At 45.5% G+C, this 21869-nt stretch overlaps 1 protein-coding gene and 1 long non-coding RNA gene across 3 annotated transcripts in view; one reads left to right on the forward strand and one right to left on the reverse strand.

The window, feature by feature from the left end:
- Nucleotides 1–855: 855 nt before the first annotated feature.
- On the reverse strand, nucleotides 856–1908 carry LOC129380345 (uncharacterized). Of its 2 annotated transcripts, XR_011890520.1 has the most exons (3): nucleotides 1723–1908; nucleotides 1541–1608; nucleotides 856–1395 (listed from the first exon to the last, which is right to left on the reverse strand). It is a non-coding gene; the product is annotated as an uncharacterized lncRNA (long non-coding RNA). The 2 variants fall into 2 exon arrangements; XR_008608337.2 differs by having other exon boundaries at nucleotides 856–1608.
- A 126-nt stretch (nucleotides 1909–2034) lies between these two features.
- The window catches only part of LOC126545181 (uncharacterized), a 56217-nt gene continuing 36382 nt past the window's right edge, over nucleotides 2035–21869 (forward strand). The window contains exons 1-4 of the mRNA XM_055078280.2: nucleotides 2035–2209; nucleotides 3762–3987; nucleotides 5199–5338; nucleotides 16271–16405. Of these exons, the coding sequence (XP_054934255.1) occupies nucleotides 3782–3987; nucleotides 5199–5338; nucleotides 16271–16405 (481 nt within the window). The 5' untranslated portion in view covers nucleotides 2035–2209; nucleotides 3762–3781. The remainder of the gene's footprint in view (nucleotides 2210–3761; nucleotides 3988–5198; nucleotides 5339–16270; nucleotides 16406–21869) is intronic.

Genomic DNA, 21869 nt, shown 5'->3' on the forward strand with positions numbered 1-21869 from the left:
CCTAGCAAGGCCGCCTCGATCACGCGCGCACGGCGGGGCTTGCTCCGGCCGTTCCATTCGGACGGAGAGGGTGTAATTGCGGAGAGTGGCGTGCCCGCTCCTTTCGCCGCACCGCGGCGCGCGTGCCCGACCCCTCGCCTCCCTGTGCTATGGCTTCGCACGAGGCGATTTGCGGCGCCTTGGACGTATTGCGTGATGAAGAGTGACGGAAAACCACGATGAATACAAAGTCACACAAGAATACCAATGCCTCCTGCGGCTAGGTATTTATTTGCTCCAGACGCTGCGGCAGCATGTTGCCCGAAGCGAGCACTCATCACGAAGCTATCTCGTAACTTGGGCAATCATCCATCGACGGTTTCCTCCCACTTATGTATATCGCTTCAAAAGAAACGTGATGCCATGCTAAACGAGTGCTCCCCGGAAAACAATGATATCTGCGGGTTTGGGCGCAGCAGGCCAATGAAAGCATGGAAGTATGGAAAAGCATTACTTCTTTATAATAGCGTAAGAGAAGTGCCACGTCTCACGAGGCAACGCAGTAGTAATTTTTTCCCCTGTAAATTCATGAACGTTTGTGCATGACGTACTAGCTCGGTCAGAATGTCTTTACCGGTCAAAAAAGCAGCCTGGAAGAAAAATGGCAATGTTACTATGAAGAAAATGGGCAGGCGATGTTGCACGCTGAGGTGTCAATTTTATATTCCTTAGGCGAGCTCATCACTGTTCCTCCTGTACGAGAGAATCTGCTCACCAGAGTCGACAGCCGCGGAGAGCAACGTCCTGTGGCTCTGATTAGTCTGTATACTTGAATATCATGACTATATTCGTGGTAAAAATTACCAGCATAACAAAGTCAGTGTATGCAGGAATTTATTTACAATAAAAAGTTGTCAGCTCGCGCGCGCTCGAGCTCTTTAAACGCGCTAAACCTTTCGACTGAGCGGCTTAGTGATTAATTTTTTGCGATAGGCCGCTCTGTCCGTAACAAGAGCAGCAATGTTTGATAGGAGGGGCTTTATGAATTTCTTTACCACTATTGAGGATGTGCATGACCGAGGCATGGTCCTCTCTTGCCTCGCATATAAATAGAGGGCAGCTCTCCAGATGCGGCAAAATAATTGCCGTGATCTTGCACACATCGTTTGTGCTAATACGTGGCACTGCGATGTCGATGGCCTTCTTTACTTTTACAAGAACAGCTACAAACTCGAGCTTTGGGAACACCAAACCCCCTCTAGTTCGGTGGTTAATAAGTCCCATCACTGGTGATATTGATGGTCCCGAATCATTCAGTTTTGGGCAGGCGCTGCACATCCTTTGTTCTTCTATCGCTTTCACGACAAAACCGGCGACGTATGCTACTGCAGCGGTTTCCACTGTTGAAGGTGGCCGCTGCACAGAAAAAGAAAAGGTAAGAACAAAGTGCTCATATCAGGACTAATTAAGGAATATGGAGCTCCAATCCCGGCTTGAAAAAGTAATAAGCGCGAAAGGCTATTATAACTGCATGCACAATACATTAAGTCTGCCTACTTACAGGGCATCACTTTCAAGGGCGCCAGCAAACTGTTGACATCATCCACGAAACTCGGTGGTTCACAAATGCTAGAAAACAAAACGGTCATGCATCACGCAGCCTTAGCTGCGTCTCGATCGTATTATGCTACAAGAAACAACGTGCACTGTGCAAACCTGATTTGAGGATATACAGAGACGTACCTTGATTTCCTTGCGGTTTCCTCTGGCTGTCAACACATTTTAGAGCGAAGCTGACGCCAGATTGTACACGTGCACTCTCCGATGTATTCGCTTCTCCAAGCATGTGCCATGCCGCCGCGCCGTCAGCAGGGGTGGGAGAACAGCGCCGCTCCGCGGCGCGCGAGGAAACTTCTCCGATTACACCTCTCCAATGGGGTGCGCGCTGAATGGGACGGCCGGAGCAAGCCCGTACCTAGAAACGTGGTACACGCGAACGGCGCATGGCGGCGCAGCGATCGAGCGCTGGGCTTGGGCGTAAATAGAAACACGCGGCAGGGCATAGGAGGCGACGTCGCAGGCATATAGTATTCGTGATAGTGTTCAACTTTTGGCGCGTACATATTGACAAGACGACGCATACGGATTGCCACTTTCGTTTCCACACGCCGTTTCTACAACGATGCTACATCGTTTTATTGCTTGCTTGTGAAAAAAACGTACCGAATTGGTAAGAATGCATGTTATGCTGAGCAGCGGGAAGGGCCCGCCGCAACGTTCACACGTGCACGCGGACTTTTTGGGTACCGTGACGCGTAATTTTCTGTGCAGCAATAAGAGTTTGCCCATGCTCGTGTAGGTGCTGTTCGTCAGCGGTACTTAATTTTCGACTGCTTTTGTGTTATTCCAACTCGCAGCGCCCAGAATCTCTGGCATTCTCACGTGCACTACAGATAGCTGACATATATGTAATGTATATTAATCCTTCTCTTTTAGCATTGTTTAAAAGTTCTGCTGTTGTGTTTACGGAGTCGCAAGACTGCAACGTTTACAATGCATTGCAATGCAATGTCGACGATAGACACGCGCACTTTTGCATTCTGTGGTTTATGCACATCCGCGGTGCCTTCATATCCAGTGGGACAGTGCAGTGCCTGTTACATGGTAAAACGATTTGCGTGATTAATGCAAAAGCACGGTGCGCGCCTCCACTTGTTGTAAAAGCAGACACATGGAGTTGCTGTTTGTTTTGCCGAGAATGGCATTTGCATTTATCGACAGGCAGCAGACGATCCTCACGCTTATTCAGAATGGAACATGCATTTTTGCACGGGGTTTCTACATCTGCACGAGCCCGAATTCACAATTATACAACTTGTTGTATTTTGTCACGTGAAAGGTCTTCTTTTTCGAACGCACGGTCAAAAACGAAAGACCAGAAGAGTCTCCCCTTTGCATCGTTTGTGTCTTCCGTTGCGCTATCCCAAGTGTGCCGGCTAGCTCTAGCAACAACCTGTTCAGCTGTGCAAGACCAAGTAGACCAACAGTTAGCCCTTAGCCATATTGTTGGGGTTGTGACTGTGACAGCACTCGGTTTACGATGAAATTGGACATGTGAAGTCTATGAATGGCTTCAGAGATATGCATTGCTTTTGTTATTTGTTTAAGCTGCTTCACAGTGTTGGGAGAGGTAGCATAGATATGAATGACATTAATGTTGGTCGAGTTGCGAACACCTATAATCGCATCGTGTATGACCTGCAAATGAAGTGATAAAGAATGTATTGTTTCTGTTATAGCTGTGAGCAGTGTGAATACTGGGCTTTAATTGTTGGGCTGATGAAGTCAACCTGCCATCTATTTCTCTGAACAGTTGTGTTCGTGCTGTTCACACAGTGTCCTCTAGGGGCACTGCTTTCTGATCCAAGATAGGGTGCCTCGATGTAACGGCGGCGCGCTGCATCAAGGCACCCTAATCCAAGAGATGGCTTCCCACTTGTGTGAAGCTTTGTTGTCTTGGTGGTAATAAAATTGTAGCACAGTGGTAGCCACTCATCCTATGGAGGGGCTACATAGAAGTAGTAATGGAGGGCCATAACTGGTAAAAGGTACTGTTATTTTAGGTGTGTTGCTTGCTTGCACTTTATCTTAAAGGATCAAGAAGGAACTAGATGTAGTAGTTCAAGGTGTGCCAAGGTAATCCAAGTTTGATTACAAAAAAAAAAAAAGTTGTTGCCATGTGTTTACTTCAAGGCTGAAAATGTGCTCTTAAACTGTTTCAGGGAGGGAATCCTGAGTGATCATGGACACTGTGCCAAACGAGGTGCTGCTGCCTATTCTGGCACTTGTGGATGGTGCAAGTCTTGTCAGGTGCAAGCGTGTATGCAAGCGGTGGCACGTACTAGTGGAGGCAATCCTGCAACACAGCCATGTTCTTTGGAAAATGATATGCCAGTCAGAAATTGACCCTGACGTGCTGGCTGAACTTCTTGACCAGTCATGCCCAGAGTAAGGCATTTTTACTGCAAATTTACTGTGACTTCTGCTTAGTTATTTGCTAAATTTGTTGGAAAGACAGTTTTCATCACAGTATCATATTGTATAATAATTCATCATAGTGTGATGTTTGAAGAGCAACAGCTGGCACTGAGTGGAAGGCAGGACAGTGCTCCACTCACAATGGAAATGTTTATTACACACCAACAGTATAAGCAGTTCCAAAATTCTTGTGCATGTGCAGAAGGGCATGGGTAAACCAGTTACATCATGAAAAACAATCTTATACCTGCAACAGTATGTTACGCCCAAAACTACCAGAAAACCAGGCAACCGTTAATGGTCACCTGTCATGCTAGCTTGTGGCTATGGCAATGCGTTGCTGAGCTCAATGGCGGGGGTACGATCCCAGCTGCGGCAGCCATGTTCTGATGGAGGATAAATGGAGAAACGCTTGTGCACTTATATTTAAGTGAACATTAAAGAACACAAGGTGGTCAAAACTAATTTTGAGACCTCCGCTACAGCATGCTTCACCATCATATTAGCATTGTGGTACGTAAAACTTCAGAATTTAATTTTTTTTACTGTTGATTATTGAGGATGGCAAACTCCTTATGTAAAGTGACTGTAGCTTGACTTATTAATTGGCTGTTCTGTTTACTGTTTGTTGCCTCATCTTTTTTGGTGAATCAGCTGTTACACATAAGAGTTGTATGTAACCTCTCTTACATGTGTTTGTATTGCCCGCACTTGTGTAATGCTTTTGGGCCTTCAAGGTGATAGTAAATGAAATGAAAGAGTCATACTATGATGAACATCAACCAAGCTTACTTGCCATCTTGTGTGTAGATAAGCTAGTTGATCTGAGGTTGACATACTTAGGAATGGATTAGCACATAGATGACGAGTACGTGAACGAAGACACCCGAGGTTGACATTCTGAAAGCAGTGCCGATGACAGGACTAATGTTTCAGCACTAACGTTTTGGTGTGAAATGAAAGAAAAGAATGGAAGTTTCTCCTTCATTTTCGTTTCAAATAATCAGCCTACTGTTGCAAACTTGATGAAAATAAAGTTTCGAAAAAATAATTTGCCAGTATTCCATTAACCTTACTGCAAGTTTGTGTGAACTCTTTGCATGCCAGCTGTCAACATTGTGCAATATGTACTTGATGGATATTTGCATGGAGGTGAATGACTAGAACACCGTATTGTGCAGGGATGAATCTGGAGGAGTGGAAGTAGACTGGTTCAAGGTCTACAAGCGTTGGTATAGCACGAGTGCCATCTCAAAGTTCTCTCATCGCATTCGCATGCTGCATTGTTATTTACGGGACGTGACGTGCTTGAAGGCATCAGGTAGGTGCTTCATCTTCTCTAGTTCTTTAAATGCATTGCATCTTTCCGCCTGATTTAAAGGGACCTTGAAACGATTTTGACGATATTGTACAGACATACTGAGTCGTTAGGGCAGGCCCTTCTGATCATAAATTGATGCATCTAAGTGCTCCGCGTAAAACGTATAATTGATTATAAGGCTTTAAAAATGTACATCGCTGCTGATCGCAGCACACTACTCGGCTGGATTTTCAGCCACGCCTGATCATGTGGCGCAAGGTGACCATATGATGCTAGTAGGGCGAGCTATGCGATTGGCTGCCCAGAGTGCGTCATCAATAACGTTTCCAACTTTATGGTGAACGCATGTTGTTCGTAATAGTTGAAATGTTAGTTAATTTGTTTCTCTAAAAAGAAAGCAACAGAAAGGGAATGCACAAGAACAATTTCTCACTTAAGCACTTCTGGCACACAGCAAGTGTTGTCTGCTTGTGTTACAAGGTGCTCCATGTTGATGCAAGCTGTGTGGTCTGTGCTAGTCTGTCTTTTCGTGAGTACCATGGTTCGCCCTTGTTACGTTGTGGGCTGCAAACGTAGTGACTGGCAATATGTCAAGCTGCGACATCGTGTCCCTGTGCAAGGCAGCAGACGAGCGGAGTGGCTACAGTGCTTCGGACTGTTGGTATCCGATCGGCGCCAGGATTTGCACGTTTGCGGCCGTCGCCTTACACGAGAAGATTATTACCACAGTAGTGTTTCGCGTCTCTGGTATTTGGGTAAACGCAAGCATAAGTGCACTCTGCCTGGGCATTTCGCAAGTTGAGCAGAGGCACAAACATGAACGGTCTGCACGGTGCAGCCATCTGGTGGCGCAGAGCTCAACCAAACACAGAACTAACATAACAGTGACAAAGTGTATTCTACTTTTCTGTTAATGTAAACTTTTGGCAGGAGCGTAATCGGAGACACATTGTTTTTCTAAAGGTTTAAAATGTTTTACACTTGGTTAGAGCAATGTTAGCTCTTTGATTGTCTGGTTAAGCTCTGCGCCACCAGGTGGCTTTACCGTGCAGACCAATCGGGCTGCTCACGTATGTCTATGCTAAAGCTCCTTCATCACAGCAATAGTAGTATGGAGGAGATTTAGTTTATGCCACCAGCGATTTGTCGTAACGCCCAGCTCACCTGTAGTTACCGAAATACCAGACACGCTCGGCGCTGTGCTCTGAATGCTCTCAACGCACGTTGCTTTGATAGCTCTCATTTGGGATCGACTACCAGGTGGCTGGCGGAGAGGTTGGAGAGGCTTCACGTATTGGCTCTGAGACAACTGGGAGTAGGCGACATGATATCCTATCCTGATGCAGAGCTAGTAAAGACTGAGCTTAGCCCTGATCACTCAGCAAATGAGTTGAGGAGGAAATTAATGGCTATAAAGGAGGGTAACCTGTAATCGTTCGTAGTGCTCTTAATATGAGACGCTTCACACAAATTGTGGTGTGAATGATTCACTGTAGCTGTACCCTATGCATCTACAAAATTTGTCTGAACCGTTTCAAGGACCCTCTAAGGTGGTAGGCCACACACAAATTCCTTTTAAAATTGGAAGCCAGGATATGAGCAACTTTTTTTCCTGAATAAGCATGTCTTATTTTGCTTATTCAACTGTTTAAAGTGCAGAAAATGGTTCATGTTATTTTTGGCAGGTAATTTTTGTCACGAAATGTGGTAAAAGTGCTCGTCACGGCAGCAGTGGTGCGTAACTAATGAATTGCTGAATTGAGTAATATTATGGCATTTATGTTGCTAAGTGGGCGACCTGTTCAGTGAACTAGTGTAAATGCGATGTGATACGTATTAAGAAAGTAACATTAAAAAAACTAAGCAAAGGGAAAAAAATTGCAAATTAGGACCAAATTCATTTGCGAAATGAGCTGTAAATGTGAAACTATTGCATCAATTTCTTCTGTTCTAGTTTGTACTCATTTTCTATGCGAGGAAGGAGTGTAAAAAATTTCAGATTGAAATTTTCATTTTAAAAAATATCGAATTTTGCATAATGTGAGGTGGAGCAAAATCTTGTTTTAAAAAAAAATGCAAACAATCTTCAAACTATGTGAAAGATGTGAAAAACTACGCAGAGGCCTAAAATTCACCAGCTTCATAGCTGAAGCCTCCATGAGATGCACTAGAGTCTCCTTTTGTTTATGTAGCTGCTCGATGATAACATAAAATAAAAAAAAATTCACTGATGATTATGATACTCCCTAATGCAAAATTTGAGCGCAGCTGTATATGTGTTTTCATTTCGTGATATATTGGCTGGTGTGGACAATCTGTCTCGTGCGGCACGTTGCAAACGGAGCAAAATGCGGCGCGACTGCTCCGCTAATCTGTAGATTTCAAAAGCCAGCGCATGGGTGATGTGTGGGCGTGATTCACAGCAGCCGCTGCCGACAGAGCTGCCAGATGATGTGTGCTACTCTGGCGCTATCTCGTAGCCATTGCCGCTGCTCTGCGCTTTTCTTCTCAAGCTTTTGCCATACCCTCCTCTCCGCTTTCTTCCTCGTGCCTCTTCGCTCTGATCTTTCGTTGTACTTGTTCACTCAGTTACGCCATTGCACAATGCCGACGCTCGCCGCAAGAACGGGCACCTAAGGGCTGCGCTCTAGATGTATTTTGAATAATAGTATTTATACAAAATAAATAGTACTGATTTTGGTGTTGTAGCAACTCCCGTATGGGTTGGAAAACTCGCTGCAGCTCCCAAAATGATTGTCGGAAGATAATTATTTTTTGCAACCAGTTGCTGAATGTTTGGACATTCATTAAATGTAAAAAAGAAAAAAAATTTGACGTTTGAATGTGGCCTACCACCTTGACCCTCTGGGTGGTGGGCATTTCATGGACTTCTGCACATTGTGTGTCAGAGGTTCTTTTCAAAGCGCAACAAATTCAATTCCTCTTAAACTCTTTCCCTACGAAGGGAAAAATTGACTGTTTCTTGGTTGCACTAGATATATTTTTCTGAAGAAACTATTGCACTCAGAATTTTATGCAATAGATTGATCAAATGGCATAAGTACATGCACATAACAGCATCTCCTTGCATATAAGCAAAATAACCATTTTTCACCTTCAGCAGAAAAATAAAATTGTATTTATTACCTGTACACATGGATAGAGCTAAATGCATTGTTATTTGTTGTATTGATTTTTCATCCTGAATGGCAGCAAATTCTTCATATAAATGTACTTCACAAGCACACTTTGTTGCTGATGACGCAGTGCTGTCAAGTGAAGTGGCATCCATCTTAAAGCTTTGGAGAAGAGTGTCGCCTACAGCAACACACCAGAAAAAGATTTTTCTTGCTGAGTTTTGGCTTTGAGCATGGAGCTCTTGGCTAAATGTCTTCAGCCAACAATGAATGACAGACAGCAGCAAGCACCATTTGTTATATTAAAGCAGGAAAAGAGGACAAGGAAGAATAATTTTGGTGCGTGACTTGTTTTTTTGATGTGGTTGTAGGAGACAGATCAATGAAAGATTCCTGGCTGCAGTGGTAGAACGTTGGTAATGTGGAGAAAATGCAAAGCATGCTTGTGTTTCACACCTGGCGAGAACTGTCTTTACTAGTTTCATATGAAGCCTTGGGTGAAGCTTGCTTCTAGAGTTCTACCTGGCGTTACCCACCTATTGCTGAAAAGGCGCCCACAAAAAATGTATTTTTTAAAATTGAATATTCTTATTTCCAAGTGTTATTTTGCACACTTCAATGAAAAATGAACGCTTTGTTCAGGCAGCTTCGTCTCATCCTTAAAGAGATAAGAACTGGTGGCAACAATGAGATGATGAAACCATTGATATATTTTTATGCACTAGGGATGACAGTGAAGAATAACACTCTGCCAAAACTGCGAACTTATGCCGAGAAAGAGGAGCAACATCCAAACCACCTGTAGTGGTGTCCTCAATCGTTGGTTGTTTAGTCTGAACCAGTAGGTCGTCTGGTAGCCAACTATACATGCATCACCCTACGTTCCAGAGTGATTGCTGGGGCTTGCATACATTCAAGAATGTATAACTATTTCTGTTAAATGTGCAGCCTGATTAGAAAATGCTCTCATTAGGAAATCACTGGCAACATTAAAGGCATTTTGAATACAATTGGTGCATTCAGCAATAACTTGATAACAGTGCTAGTCTAGTGAAAAATGGTCACGGGCAAACATTAACACAATGTGCATGTGATAGTGCTGCATGTATTGGGCATAATACCTAAATATCACCTCGGGTTCAGTTTTGAAAAGGACAAAATCTGATGTCCACGGCGTCTCAAGAAGTTATTATTAAGGCCAGGTGAAGCTTAGTGACTTGGATAAGCAGGGAGTAGGTGTGTTTTGCTTGCATTTGAATGAGAGCAGTGAAAAACAATTACCGTATTTACTTGCATAATGATTGCACCCCTGAATTTTGTCATAAAAATTCAATTTTTTTCTTTCCCGTGTAATGATCACACCCCGAACTTCCCGCAGTGATATGTCGTGTGCCAAGTCTAGCTAGTGATGATCGCACTTACCATCTGTCGAATGCTATGCAGACGACTCTTCAAGAAATACCAAGCGGTCTGCATGCATCAAGCATTCTTAAGCCAGATGCCCCATTTCGTTCGTTTCATCACTTTCCACACTTCCATGAAAGAAAAAAGAAGCTATACGCAAACTTGCCTTGACTTTATTATTTGTAGGCTTTATAATGGTTGTGGTCAACAACAACAATAAAGGCGCCTTTCGATTTCTCTCGTCTGCACTCGTGGGCACGTAATCAATCGCGAACGATAACGATAGTAGCCACGTTTACACTGATACATTCCAAGTGTTCTTTATTCACACGCCGAAGCTTGTAACACAACTAAGATATTTGTCTACTGTTAGTGGAAATGTGCCATATTTGGATAGTAGTGAGGACAAATGCTGCAGTTTTTGCAACATGCCCGTCATGTGTTTCTATGTCATCACCATCAGCCTGGCTATGCCCACTGCAGGGCAAAGGCCTCTCCCATACTTCTCAAACCACCCCGGTCATGTACTAATTGTGGCCATGTTGTCCCTGCAAACTTCTTTATTTCATCTGCCCACCTAACTTTCTGCCACCCCCTGCTATGCTTCCGTTCTCTTGGAACCCAGTCCGTAACCCTTAATGACCATCGGTTATCTTCCCTCCTCATTACATGCCTTGCCCATACCCATTTCTTTTTCTTGATTTCAACTAAGATGTCATAAACTCACGTTTGTTCCCTCACCCAATCTGCTCTGTTCTTATCTCCTTAACATTACACCCATCATTCTTCTTTCCATAGCCCGTTGCGTTGTCCTCAGTTTAAGTAGAACCCTTTTCATAAGCCTTTAGGTTTCTGCCCCACAGTTGAGTACTGGTAAGACACAGCTGTTATACACTTTTCTCTTGAGGGATAATGGCAACCTGCTGTTCATGATCTGAGAATATCTACCAAACGCACCCCAGCCCATTCTTATTTTTCTAATTATTTCAGTCTCATGATCCCGATCCACAGTCACTACCTGCCCTAAGTAGATGTATTCCCTTAACACTTCCAGTGCCTCGCTACCTATCGTAAACTGCTGTTCTCTTCCGAGACCTAAACATTACTTTAGTTTTCTGCAGATTAATTTTAGACCCACCCTTCTGCTTTGTCTGTCCAGGTCAGTAAGCATGCTTTGCAATTGGTCCCCTGAGTTACTAAGCAAGGCCCTGAGTTACTAAGCAAGGCAATATCATCAGCGAATCGCAAGTTACTAAGGTATTCTCCATTAGCTCTTATCCCCAATTCTTCCCAATCCTGGTCTCTGAATACCTCCTGTAAACCGTATCTCTCTGCCTGACACCCTTCTTTATTGGGATTTTGTTGCTTTCTTTATGGAGGACTACGGTGGCTGTGGAGCCGCTATAAATATCTTTCAGCATTTTTACATATGGCTCGTTTACACCCTGATTTCGTAACGCCTGCATGACTGCTGAGGTTTTGACAGAATCAAATACTTTCTCGTAATCATTGAAAGCTGTATATAAGGGTTGGTTATATTCTGCACATTTCTCTATCACCTGATTGATAGTGTGAATATGGTCTATTGTTGAGTAGCCTTTATGAAATCCTGCCTGGTCCTTTGTTTAAGAGAAGTCTAAAGTGTTCCTGATTCTGCTTGCGATTACCTTAGTAAATACTTTGTAGGCAATGGACAGTAAGCTGATCGGTCTATAATTTCTCAAGTCTTTGGTGTCCCCTTTCTTATGGATTAAGATTATGTTGCCGTTCTTCCAAGATTCCAGTATGCTCGAGGTCATGAGGCATTGCGTATACAGGGTGGCCAGTTTTTCTAGAACAATCTGCCCGCCATCCTTCAAGAAATCTGCTTTTACCTGATCCTCCCCAGCTGCCTTCCCCCTTTGCGTAGCTCCCAAGGCTTTCTTTACTTCTTCCGGCGTTACTTGTGGGATGTCAAATTCCTCTAGACTAATCCTTCTTTCATTTTTGTCGTGGGTGCCACTGGTACTGCATAAATCTCTATAGAACTCCTCAGCCACTTGATCTATCTTATCCATATCGGTAATGATATTGCCGGCTTTGTCTCTTAACGCATACATCTGATTCTTGCCTATTCCTAGTTTCTTCTTCACTGCTTTTAGGCTTCCTCCATTCCTGAGAGCATGCTCAATTCTGTGCACATTATACTTCCTTATGTCAGCTATCTTGCGCTTGTTGATTAACTTGGAAAGTTCTGCCAATTCTATTCTAGCTGTAGGCTTTCATACATTGGCGTTTCTTAATCAGATCTTTCGTCTCCTGCGATAGCTTACTGGTATTCTGTCTAACGAAGTTACCACAGACTTCTATTGCACACTCCTTAGTGATGCCCATAAGATTGTCGTTCATTGCTTCAACACTAAGGTCCTCTTCCTGAGTTAAAGCCAAATACCTGTTCTGTAGCTTGATCCGGAATTCCTCTATTTTTCTCTTAGCGTTAACTCACTGATCGGCTTATTATGTACCAGTTTCTTCTATTCCCTCCTCAAGTCTAGGCCAATTCGAGATCTTGCCATTCTATGACCACTGCAGCGCACCTTGCCGAGCACGTCCAAATCTTGTATGATGCCAGGGTTAGCGCAGAGTATGAGGTCTATTTCATTTCTAGTCTCGCCATTCGGGCTCCTCCACGTACACTTTTGGTTAACCCGCTTGCGGAAGAAGGTACCGTATTTACTCAAATCTAGGCCGACCCGGATTCTAAGCCAACCCCTTAAAGTCCGAAGCCAACAACAACAAAATATATATTACCTTGAATGTAGGCAGAACATAAAAAGCAAGGACAGCGTTCACAAAATGCAAACAGCATTTATTGAATCTGAACGTGCAGAGCTCATTCAACGTCCTCATTGCTGCGTTCCTTGTCAGTGTCACCTTCAAATAATGCACTATCTTCGGTACCGCCAAGCGCATTAGATATGCTGCACTTTTTAAAGGCGCGCACGATCAAAGTACCTGGGATGTCATGCCACGCTGCAGCTACCCAGCCCGCCAGCTGCGATAGCAATGCATGTTTGATGCGGCCCGTTGCCGTTAGCATGTGGTCTTTGTCAGTCAACCAGTCTGTAATATTTCCGTAGACGATCCTTGAAAGGTTTGTTGATGTAGACATCAAGTGGCTGCAACTGGCCCGTCATGCCGCCCGGTATGACAGCGAGGTCAGTGTTCGCTGGGGCGAGCGCAGCCTTCACATTGTCGGTCAAGTGCCCACGGTAAGAGTCGACGACAAGGAGAGAGTTCTTTGTCAAAAGGGCTCCTGGACGCTGTCGCCACACAATCCGACTCTTCCACCACTCTTCCACCATCGCACCTGTCATCCACCTGTTCTTATTTGCCTGCACAATGACATTTCTTGGGAAAGTTTCTCGAGCAGGCACTGTCTTCCTTTTAAATATCATATAAGGAGGGAGTTTATGTCCATCAGCTGTGCAGCACAGCATCACAGTTGCGCGCTGCTTCTCGTAGCCCGCAGAGTGCACCTTCACCTCTTTGGCACCCTTTTCATTCACTGTGTACGCCACTGGCATATCAAAATACACAGCCGTCTGGTTGGCGATGCCGATCTTTCGCAGCACGTAGCACTGAAAAGCTATTAGCTTTTCTTTAAGATCGCTTGGCATCTTCTGGGTGACTGAAGTGCGACGTTGGAGGCTGAAGCCGAAGCGCTTCATGAATTTCTGAAGCCAGCCCCGGCTGGCTTTGAAATCCTTTGGCGTGAGGCCTCGCTCCCTCGAAAGTTCCCTAGCTTTCGCTTGGAACACTTCTGTTGTCACTGGAAGGGCAGCTGCTCTCTGTGTCCGAACAAAGTCGGCCAAAACTGTCTCCACTTTCGTGGTGACGGCCTTTCTTTGGTCCACTAAATGCCATTCTTGTTGCCGCGCACGCAAAAAGCTACTGTCGTTGTCCCCTCCAACGACGGACGTTTTTCTCGTTGATGCTGAAGTCCCGCCCGGCTTGAAGGTTCGACGATGCCTCTGCGGCTGTCACAACTTCACGCTTGAAAGCAGCACTGTAGTGGCATCTCCCGCTTGGTGCCATTGCGATAACACCATGCCGCACACCGACACGGCCGACATGACACAGGTCAAAATGGCGACCTCGCTTGTGTACGGTTGTCTACTGGCATGGCTAGTAGCGGCTGCGATACTGACTTTTCTAGATGGCACTAGCTATGCACCATATTTAGCAGTTTCAATGAAAAACTGGCACGTTTTTAAAAATCCTCGAATTTAAGCAGACCCTAGAGTTTGGAATATGATTGTTTCAAAAAAACTATCAGCCTAGATTCGAATAATTACGGTATTCATTATCCGCATATTATTCCGTTCTGCAAACTTTACTAATAGCTCTCGCCTGCTATTCCTAGGACCTATGCCATATTCCCCTACTGACTTGTCTCCTGCCTGCATCTTGCCTACCCTGGCATTGAAGTCGCCCATCAGTATAGTGTATTTTGTTTTGACTTTACCCATTGCTGATTCCACGTCTTCATAGAAGCTTTAGACTTCCTGGTCATCATGACTAGATGTAGGCGCGCAAGCCTGTACGACCTTCAATTTGTACCTCTTATTAAGTTTCACAAAAAGACCTGCCACCCTCTCGTTAATGCTATAGAGTTCCTCTATGTTACCAGCTATATCCTTATTAATCAGGAATCCAGCTCCTAGTTCTCGTCTCTCCGCTAAGCCCCTGTAGTACAGGTCATGCCCGTTTTTTAGTGCTTTATATGCTTCATTTGTCCTCCTAACCTCACTGAGCCCTATTATATCTCATTTAAGGCCCTCTACTTCCTCCAATAGCATTGCTAGACTCGCCTCACTGGATAACGTTGTAGCGTTGAGCGTTGCCAGGTTCAGATTCCAATGGCGGCCTGTCCGGATCCAGAGATTCTTAGCACCCTCTGCTGCGTCATAGGTCTGACTGCCGCCGTGGTCAGTTCCTTTGCAGCTGCTGGGGACTGAGGGCCGGGGTTTGATTGTTGTGTTCATACAGGAGGTTGTGGCCAAGTACTGCACCAGGTTGGCCAATCCTGCTCTGGTGAATGAGTGCGTTACCGGTTCTGGTCACCGGGATCAGGCTGCACTCCAGGCCTGTTTAGGCAATTTTATCAACACGCAGATTTTTTTTTTTAATTCAGTGGAAAATTGCTTGGCACGGGGATTTGAACCACAGTCCTTTTGCACGCGAGGTGGATGCTCTACCACTGCACATGTCACTGGTAGCTAAGCGGGCCTATCTCTGTTTTTGTCCTCTCAAAGTGGATATGGCTGCGTTATTGTTGCAAACTTGCCGATATTAATATTATTATTCATTGCTGATATGGAAGAAATTGTTTCAATGCACGTGCGGAAGGTGTAGGTGTTTCAATGCATGTGCGGTTTTGGTGTCTTGCAATGTTACAGCGGCAGCCACCTGTTTGCATTTTTCCTTCCTCCATGCCTGTTTGTTGACCTGTTGTCATCCCGCAGCAAATGCGAGGTGAAAAAAAAATATATATTTTTCTTTTCGTTGAAAATTTAACCCGCATAATGATCGCACCCCTGAATTTGCGTCAATTTTTCTGACGAAGAAGTGTGATCATTAAGTGAGTAAATATGGTAAACAGTACCGTATTTATTCGAATCTAGGCCAACCTTTGTTTTAGGCTGACTCATGAAATTTAGCAGCTCAGAAGACAAAGAAAAAGTCTTCCTTGAATATACATTGAATGAAAAAAAGTATTTGCACTGTGAAAAGAACATTCAGCATTGCCGAGATTCACTTTCGGAATGCTTGTATTCTCAGCTTGGTTGGAATTCGATCCTATGCCACCAAGGCCATCAGGACCTGACCAAGGGAAGTAGGCATGCTGAAGGCATATCGAAGTGTACAGGCATCTAAACTTATTTGGAACGACGCCCTGAATATTTGCAACCTTCTTCTTTTGCCTGTGTGAATCCCTTCATTATGGTCATTCCCACTCTCCGTTGTCTCTTGATAAATACAGAAACGTCTTCTTCGGTCTGTTGGCATCAACCTTTCTCCAATCAGCAGTGGCTTCTGGTTGTGACCAAGCCGCATCCTTTATAATCTAAGGTGACCAGCGGCTTTCGTACATTTTTTAAAGAAAAGTATCAACCTACATTCAAGTAAATATCGTACTAATTGACTGATTATGGTAATAAATGTGGAAGTTGAGTAAATATGGTGATTGGATGAGGCACATGTGTTGGCGAATTGTTTTCCTTTTTACTGGCGCAAAAAGCCAGAAATGTACATATGCTGTGCAATATATTTTTGGCTTCTAGACGACGGACCAAGGACAGAAAGCTAAAACTGTTTTTCTTTCTTTCTTCTTTTTTGTATTCTGCAGGAAACGTAATTGTGAGTGGCCATAATACTGGATATATAATTGTTTGGAATGCTTGGGGAGGCTGGCAAGTTTTGTCGATAAAGGCATCTGGAGATGCAATATCTGATCTGGCATTCTTCAACCTTCATGGTCCTGGTAAGGTGGCATTTGCTTTGATTGTGCTGGTCCAAGTGTATTTGTGATTTCCTTCAACTTTCCTAAAGTCTGCAATGAGTCGGTACTGCTTGTGGTGAACTCTTCGTACACTTGTTGCAGGTTGTCATTTGCATTCACTGTTGTACTGGGGTGCTGAAAAGTTTTTGGCCTGACAAAGGAGCAAACAGAAAATATTGATACTTCCACTTTATTTCACATTATCTCCCTGAAGCTCAGCTTAATTCACACTATGCTTCAGTAGCTCTTAAAACCAAGAAAAGTACCTACACAAAAATAGTAAAGATTGCTGATTGAGATACTGCTCTGCTGCAGCTATGACCTCAAACTTGCTCAATTTTTTTTTCTTTGATGCTCTTTATAAGGTAAGGAAACAAAAATAGTCACATAGAGCAAGATCGCATGAGTACGGTGGGGGATCAAGGCATTTAAACACTAGTTTGCTCAAAAGAGCTGTTGCTTTTGCAGCTCTGTGTGCAGGGGTGTATTCCTGCAAAAGAAGACCTTTCTGCAATGTCCCACTTTGTTTGCTTTTTAAAGCATCCTTTAATTGAAACAATAAGTTGAATTAGTACTTTGCATTCACTGTACGAGCCTTCTAGACATAGTTGATCAGTAGCACTTTTCTTTATCGCAAGAAATTGTACCCATAACTTTCCCAGCTGCTTTCTGGGCCCTGACTTCCTTTAGCAGCAGCTAACCCGAGTGATGCCACTACAGGGACTGCTGTGCAGTTCAAGGTTCAGAGAGAGATGGCGCGAGTGTTCTGCTGCTAATGCCACCTAATGGCGGATACTTGGGTGCAAGAGGAAGTAACCTCCTTCTCTTTGGTTGCGGGTGCTTGGCCTGCGCAGACAGATCACACGTGTGCTTGATGGAGCTGACTGTCCTGCGGACACCTTCTCATTAGCTTGTATGCACCTCTATTTGTGAGACTTTACCCGTAAATGGCTTAGGCTTGCTGCCCAGCATGGGGCAAGCATATTCGCTCAATATCATGTGCGGTCAGTCAGACTTCCTCGTTTCATTAGTTGTGATTTTTCTAGCTGACATTGATGTAAAAAAGGCACAATAAACATCCCTTGGTTTGTTTCCACTAATGTCGTTCCTTTGTCACAAGAGCACGTTTGAGAACACAAAAAGCCAGGCAGTTGCTACTGAGGCACCTGAACGACATAGTGGGGACCAGGGGTATTTTTTCGCTAGCCACATGGTCGAGGGTAGTCCCGAGTGTCTGGCTATGAGTTGAACTGCAGTGCCTCACATGGCCTCACCGTCCTCCTCAGTGGAGATTGCTGAGATGGGAGATTGCTGGGGCCAGCAACATGGTTGGGTGTAGACCCAAGTGTCTGGTGAGAAACCAGTCGAAGCTGGCCATTTAACTTGGCCTTGGGTGGAGCACCGTAGGAAACCGCCAGGATCATCAGCGACACGGTTTGGTGTGTGCCCAAGTGTTGCCCTGCCTGGTGAAGGCCATGTGTCGGAGCATAAGGCTTTGCATGACCTCAAGCCCCACATCCTCCATCTTCAACTAACACTGAAGCAACAGTTGTTCCAGTGTCGAACCACACTTTGCCAAGCTGATACGACGACTGCACCGAATGTGCCAATGTGCTGTCAACATGCACATCTGACACATCAACTGATTGTGCTCCCTGGTGTGTTGCTTTATATATTTAGCTGTGCTGTGAAACGTCGCATTATTGAGTGCCCTTGTTGTATGTCTGTGCTCGTGGTAAGATTCATGAAGCTAATGCAGAAACAAGCCTCACCTGTTTCTTGAGAATGTTGTTCTCATAACTCGGTTTTTCTTTTATTACCCATCACAGTTATGCAGCCACATTTCCTCCACAGTGGCCAAACAAGGGGTCAAGGAAGTCGCCACGAGATTGCTCAAAATGCTCGAAAATGGGCTTCGATGCTTCCTCCTGACGACGCGTTTCACTGGCATTCAAACATTTGGGCACCCTCTTTGTCAACAGCTTCTGTGTTATCAACGGCTGATGGTTTATGAATGGGGCTCATTCTTTATGTATGTATGTTTAGTGTCTTAGCAATAAATTTAGCTTAGATTCCGGTGTTTCAGTAGAATGTAGGGGACATGTTAAAAAATTTCAGGAACCGTAGCGGTTGAATGCTACCCGTACCATGCTGCAGCTTCGGTTCAAGATAGGCCTTGTTGAAGTTGTGAACACCACTCCTTAACAGTGGAGTAGGACAGGCACTTGCCACCCAGTGTCTTCCTTATATTTTCTTAAATCTTTGACATTTTCTTCTGGAAGAACAGAAACATTATGACAGCCTTTAAGGTCAAAAGGCGAAATTATTCTGCATTCGCCTCTGACATGGCTCGAACAACTGCATAAAAAAATTTTTGATATGTGAAAATCCATGCACCATCATGCGAAGGAATGTTATTTTTAATGAAATCAATAAAACTATACACATAATTTTCAAGATAGGTTTGGCAATGAACTTTTCAGCAGCCCAGTATACTTATTGTATGTTGTTAAGAATGGCCGTACGGGGTGGCAACGTGCCAGCTTTCAGCCCGCTGCACGTGTTCCAAGCCCACCAGTCGGGGCGCCCTTCCGAGAACTGCGGACGGCCGGCAGCCACGTGGCGCGCGATCAACTCCGGAAATTGGTACTTGGCCGAGCCACCCGGGACAAAGCAGTTCTACAAAGCCCTCTGACGTCGGCACTGAAAGCTGGGCGGCACCGAGAACTGCGGATGACCGGCGGCCACGTGGCGCGCGGTCAGCTCAGGAATGTGGTACTCCGCCGCGCCACCCGAGACGGAGCACAGTTCTACGAAGCCCTCGGTCGTCGACTCCGGAGCCTTTGTGTGTATGGGCTCGAACGTGTGTGCCTTTGTGTGTGTGAGCCATAGTGCGGGGCGGCGGCGAGTTTACAATGCTTGGACGAACCTTCCCGACCATTCCTGCTCCGACACACCTCATCCTCCAAAAGGGCGGGTCATCTTGAATGACGTCGAGCAAGGGCTTATAAGCAGCGTTTGCCGGCTGCTAGGGAGTGCTCGTGTCATGCTCGTTGTCGGGAGCCGAGTGCTCCTTGTCATGCTAGAAATGAATTAGTGAGCTGGGTGCTCGTAAACTGTTTGCTGTATGTTAGTTTTGCGGGCTCCATATGGGAGTCGCGCTAGTCTGCCAATGTATCCTGCTTAAACTGTTAATATGTAAATAAATCCTGTACACCGAGTTCCTGTCTACGACCTTCATCTCCTTCAAATGGTGGCAGCGGTGAGATAGTCCGACAACTCCTACATCTGGTCGACAGCGGTAGGATCGTCCGACGAATCTTACAACTGGTGGCAGCGGAGGGATCGGCCTGCGGCTCGTAAATCGGCCTACGACTCGGAGACAGCAACGGCAGCTGACGGACGTTGGCACATGGTGACCGATCGGCATCCTGATCAAGTTGGAGGCGACTTGAGATTGACCACCTCTTGCAACTGACTGGATACGGCGGGGAAGGATTGGTGATATGGTGTTGCTTCAGTGGGTAAGCGTTTGGTTTTGGCTGTAAGATTTACCAGGCTTCAATTTCTCTGTGTTTTTGAATTTGATTCGCTGGGATCTGTTACTTGTATTTTGATTTGCGTGGGTATCGCAACAAGTATTGTGTGACAGCAGAGCCAAAGCTTAAAGTAGTGATCATGGTCCTAATGTGTTTGACGAGAGCTGACCTGTTGTGGTTGTGTGAGGAGATCGAGGTAAACGTAGATGAGGACTTGAAGGAATCAGAGATTCGTAAAACCATTCTAGAAAGTAACAATGATTTGAAATTCATAGAACAAATGGGCAAACGAATTCTAAGTAAAAGACAGGAACCACTGGTGCGTGAGCGTCGTGAACGTAAGAGTGAGCATAAGCGTGAAGAACGCGAGAATGAACGGAAGCGTGAGCTTCAAGAACTTACTCTTAAGTGTGAGCGTCACGAACGTGAGAATGAACGCGAACGTGAGTATCAGGAACGTAAGCGTGAGCGGGAGCAAAAGTATGACAGAAAGAAGGCAGCACTGATCAAAGAGATACAGTATTGTGATCAGTTATTGGCACAGAGACAACAGCGGCTTGAGAAATCTGTAGGCTGGACGCAGCGAAAGTGGCAGGAAGTAAATAGCAGATTTTGTTCAAAAGCCGAGGAAAGTAGTAGTACCTGTGAGAGTAGCAGCACGTTCACAAGTGAATTCGAAGTGCTAGCAGCTAACGAAGCCTTGGTGGCAGCAGAGGCCGTTAAAGGCCAGAGTGAGAGCGACGAGGTACTGTGCCAACAGATGACTATAGAGACAGCTAGGCCAGCTGCGAACAAATTGGCACAGTTACCGCGCGTGTGCGTCGCATCTCATGGTAGCGAGGTCGTTAGCGAGGTACAGAATACTACGGACTTGACAGACGCGAGCACCCATGTCGAGTCAGATCTGCGTGCAGAAGTAATGTGCCAGCTGGACGATGCAGTTGAGAGTAGTTCTCGGGGTGGCGAGCTCCGTAGCTCACGAGAGAACAACTGCATTGTTCAGGGATCGGTGCGGCTCTCCGCCAGTCTAGATAACCTAGATAGGGATGATTCAGTTGTTAATCATTCGGACTGTGCGCGTGAAATACAGCGATCGATACCGACAGGCTGTGTGCAGATGCACAGCGTGAGCTGGGCAATGCAGTAGAGGGCAGTTCGCAAGAGTGCGAGTTGCATAACTCGAGTAAAGCCTGCTGCATTGTTCCAGAGTCGGTTGAGCTGTCCGCCAGTCGAGGCAAAGTGAGAGTAGATTTAAATGTAAATCACTCAGACTGTGCGGGTAAGAGACCGATCCGGGCCGACGAGATGTGTAACGGCCAGCACGAGGCGCGAGATGACGGCATGAAAGAGAGTTCGAGGAGAAAGCGCCGCAGAAAAAAGCGCCGAAAAAATCGGAATGCGGTGACTAATGTAGCATCGCCAAAGACGGCGAGAGACCCAGAAGGGCAGGGCGCGGAGAAAAGACAGGTGCGGTCGTCACGGACGATGTTGATGCATCAAACACGTTCGAGCCACCGGTCAAAGGGGGACCGAGAAGCTTGTTCTGCACGGACGCGGACAAAGGGCACGGGGCAGTCAAATTCCTCGTCGTTCCGTCGTTCTCTTCGAAGCTTAGCGTGCAGTACACAGAAGCGCAAGGTGGCAAGACGAGACCAGGTGGGGAGTAGCGACGTGGTCAGTCGAGGTCATGTTGAAAACGGGGCGCGAGGACGCAAATTGGCAGGAGACCGTAACGTCTTGGGGGAGCTGATAGTGAGTCAGCCCTTTTGTTGTTCCTCCGTAGCCAGAGTAGCTTTTAAACCGCGACCACCTCGGGTTCGGCTGAAAGTATGAGTCAGTCGTAAGCAATCGGGAACGGGAGGCCAGGAGAGCTTCCGTAGTAGGAAAACGTGTTGTTCTGTTTCATT

Source organism: Dermacentor andersoni, chromosome 10 (assembly GCF_023375885.2).
Source record: "Dermacentor andersoni chromosome 10, qqDerAnde1_hic_scaffold, whole genome shotgun sequence".
NCBI lineage: Eukaryota > Metazoa > Arthropoda > Arachnida > Ixodida > Ixodidae > Dermacentor > Dermacentor andersoni.